The following is a 3,780-nucleotide window of genomic DNA, read 5'->3' as shown; positions in this document are numbered from 1 at the left end:
TGAGCCATTAAGATTTTATAAAGCTCTGGAAATAATACTTTACTTTGTATTATGCCAAACATGTGAATTGCTACAATTGCAAGCTTTGAGTGTATTCTATCATGCAAGAAGTTTATTTCATTCGTAGAATCCTCCTGATATGGAGATAACATGCGTCAAAGGGGGAAGAAACGCAGGAGCGAGGGAGTGACCTACAGGTACCGGTGATATCATGTCAATGGCGCTCATTTTCAAAAATAATGGAGGAAACGTGTTGGACCTTGTACCCGTCTTCCTGTCTGACCCTGTCATTGAACTGACGAGGCATACCAATCAACTTCACTTCCCGCAGCATGGTCACATGCTGCAATCCCCCGGGAAGCATCTCCAATTCGGTGCACCAATCGATGGTTAAGTGGGTGAGGCGGGGCATCGCCCCAATCTCCACTCTCCATTCCTCTAAATAATCAAGTACTGATAATATCAAGTGTTGCAGTCGAAGAAAGCCACCAGCAGAACACAACAAGCACTTCCCTACATATGCATTTCTTTTCAGTGCAAGAAGCCTGACGTTTTCGAGCTTCTCCAGAACTGGCATTGGGTCTAGTTCAAACTCAGAATAAGATAATATGAGCTTGGTGAGGTTTGGTGGAAATAGACTGCTGTCTGGGAGCTGCTGCTGTTTGAGCAACAACCGTCCAAACAGATTCAACGAACGAAGGTGCTGCAAGTTTGGTGCCTGAGCAAAAAGGATGTCCCCGGGGATAAGAGAAACATCCAGGGTCAAGGAGATTAGACCGTCCATTTTCTCGAATGCTTCTCCAAATGACTTCCCAAGCATTCTGTCATATGTTTTCTCCATCGCCGCCTCAGTAGATCCTTGTGTAGTAACCAAATTTTTGATGAATCTTATGGTCGGAATATGGCCGAACAAACTGAAGACATTTATATTACCTTCATAGTCCACAACTTGCAGAGTCTGCAAGTTCTTGTGATCACCACTTATCGGTGCCCTTAGAAACGCAAGTATGTTAATATAAACGTGCCTCAGCGTCCGGATTTTCCAAAATGATTTGGGAAGCCAACAAATGGCTGTTTCCCTCGCATCCAGAGTCTGCAAATTCAGGAGATGTGCTATGGAGGATGGAAGTCTTATCAAACCAGTGCGTCTCAGTCCGAGGTATCTTAGATGAATCATGTTGCCAATCTGTTTTGGTAACATCTTCAAATCTCTTGCGCCCTCCAGATCCAGCACCCTTACTAACTTTAACCCATTCAAAACTCTTCCCGCGGTACCATCTTTCAAAACTAACTTGAAGCCCAGCAAAGTGCGGAGATATGGTGAGGAAACAACAACCTCATCACTAATGCGATTGTGGAAAGCTGCACGATGACATGATATACCATCAGATACAGCCATGCCACTACTGCAAATATGAAGAAATCCATCCTTTCTAGCTTCTGATAGGCCAAAATCACGTAATATATCATGGATGCGTATGCTCTCAATCCGCCCATGAGCCATGCTTCTCTCGACAACTTGGATCATGCACCTCTGGACCAATTCATCCAACCAGTCCCTTGCCCTGTCTTCCATTGTCTGTGTCTGCTCTTGTGGTATAAGACCTTCGGCGATCCACAACCTAATTAGTTTGGATGCAGAGATATTTGAGTCCTCCGGGAACGCAGCAATGTACAGAAAACATGGTTTTAACGGATATGGCAGGTCCTTGTAGCTTAAACCCAAGATATGGAGGCATTCCTGCCCATCGCTAGTAGAGTCCCAGTCCTTGCTCTGAGATACTCTCGACCACGTATCGTAGCTAGGATCTTTCCTCGACATAAGGCCCCCTAACACTACAAGTGCAAGAGGAAGTCCGCCACACCTCTTTGCAAGCTTCTGGGCCAATTCCTCCAACTCAGTTGGAATATCTTGATTTGGTGGGAATGCCTTCCTACGAAAGAGTTCCATACTCTGTGTTTCGTTCAAAAGGTGCAGTTCATGTGGAGGAATCCCTGGTTCGGCATGTTTTGCAACTCCAATATTACGGGTGGTGAACAGTATTCTGCTACCGTTGTTTCCATTAGGAAAGATGTGATGCATTTGTCTCCAAACATCAACACTCCATACATCATCCATCACAACCAAATACCTTTTGTCCTTTAGCAAATTGCGGAGGTGCTCTGTCGCTTCTTCTTCACCCATCTGCTCTAATGCTTCTAGTGTAATTCGTGTATTTGTATCTTTTTGCTTTGTGATTTCCATTACTTTTTTCATGATGTCCTTCAATAGCTCAATAACTTGGTAATTTTGAGAAACCGAAACCCAAGCGAAGGTACCAAAACGTTCTCTAATTGCAGGGTCATTGTGCACTTTTCTCGCCAGGGTGGTCTTGCCAAGCCCACCCATACCCACTATAGAAATTACGCTGCGGTTTTTGTTCTCCGGATCGACTAATAGTTTCACTAATTTTTCCTTATCATCCTCAAAGCCTATGACATCAGTGTCGTCGTAGAAATGAGGAGGGAATTGTCTCAGTGCTTGCAAACCGTCGTCCACTCCACTGCTTTCACCTAGATTAGCAATGCCATATCTATCTCTGCTATCCGAAATGCTCTGAATGTTGACCTTTATTTGCTCAATTCTGGAACTAATTTTATGGAGGGTTATCAATTCACATGGTTTGTGAGAGTACCTTGAAATGGAGTCGATGCAGCCTCTCCTTTGGTGTCGCCTCTCGAGCATGTAGTGGATGGTGTCTATGACGTCTTCCATTTCATAGGCTGCACGTCTTATCCCACTTATCCAGCTCTCCATTCTTGCGTCTCCTCTCTTCCTTCTGGAATCTGCATCTTTGAGGAAACCTTGCAGTAGCTGGAGTTGTGTTCTCACCCATTCGATCTGATCACGCACACCGGCCAAGGAAACAGCTTCTTGGATGAGTAGGTTGGCAAGCTGAGACACCACACGAGCAACAATAATCTCAACCATCTCTACTCCGATCTTCTTGAAAGAAGTTCCCTCCGAATGCCTTCTGTCACCAATGGCCACGGAATCTATCTTCCCTCTACCAGATTTTCTTTTTTCTTTTTTTTTAACATATAACCTTCTCTCTCATTCTCATCGCCGCATTGGAGTAAACTAAGAAGAGTAACCACACAATCGATTGAAACGGTTAGACCGGTTGTCTAGATATAATATTTCCATGGCAGAGTATGATGGGAAATTTACAGCATGCCTGGTCTAGCTGTATCTTTGGCGCAAAATAATGATTTTCGTTGGCGATGACAACCGTTGCATCACGCCTTGCACGGCTCTCAAAGCATTCCAATCTTTTCTTACCTCATCCACACAGATCTCAAAGTGATCATTGTACGATCAATGATTCACCGTGCAAATATATATATATATATATATATATATATATATATATGTGAATCATTCTCTCGTGCCAAAGATATATAGAACCCGAACCCGATCTCCGATCCGATGGAAGCGATGGACGATAAGGGAGATGGTCGAATAACGGCAACGATCACGGCAGGAGCCACCCGTGCGGGCGTGGGGGATTAGAGATCATCGCCAATCGCTTCGGGGCCATCGCACCAGCCCCTCCTATCCGCTGTAATATTCTCTAAAGAAAATAAAATAAAAAAACGGGTACTGGGCATCATTCTTTGTCTGTGTGGAGACCTCATTAGTGGAACCAAGGGATCCGCAGGCATCTTTTCTCATGCCACTCGTGCTGGTTTTTCCTACAGGAGCGGGTTTTTATTAATCGCTATTATCATGCCTGGAAG

At 44.4% G+C, this 3,780-nt stretch overlaps 1 protein-coding gene across 1 annotated transcript; it reads right to left on the bottom strand.

Annotated features, from left to right (window-relative positions):
- Positions 1-214: 214 nt before the first annotated feature.
- LOC105040078 (putative disease resistance RPP13-like protein 3) lies at positions 215-2,971 on the bottom strand. The gene has a single exon (XM_019848205.1). It carries the CDS (start codon positions 2,969-2,971, stop codon positions 215-217), a length of 2,757 nt encoding a protein of 918 aa, XP_019703764.1.
- Between the last annotated feature and the right edge of the window lie 809 nt (positions 2,972-3,780).

This window comes from Elaeis guineensis, chromosome 1 (assembly GCF_000442705.2).
Source record: "Elaeis guineensis isolate ETL-2024a chromosome 1, EG11, whole genome shotgun sequence".
Classification (NCBI taxonomy): domain Eukaryota; kingdom Viridiplantae; phylum Streptophyta; class Magnoliopsida; order Arecales; family Arecaceae; genus Elaeis; species Elaeis guineensis.
This window is presented reverse-complemented; position numbering and strand designations above follow the sequence as displayed.

What these genes read in the sequence shown, in the direction of transcription:
- LOC105040078 (XM_019848205.1), bottom strand. Translation starts at nt 2,971, where the DNA reads ATGGTTGAGATTATTGTTGCTCGTGTGGTGTCTCAGCTTGCCAACCTA.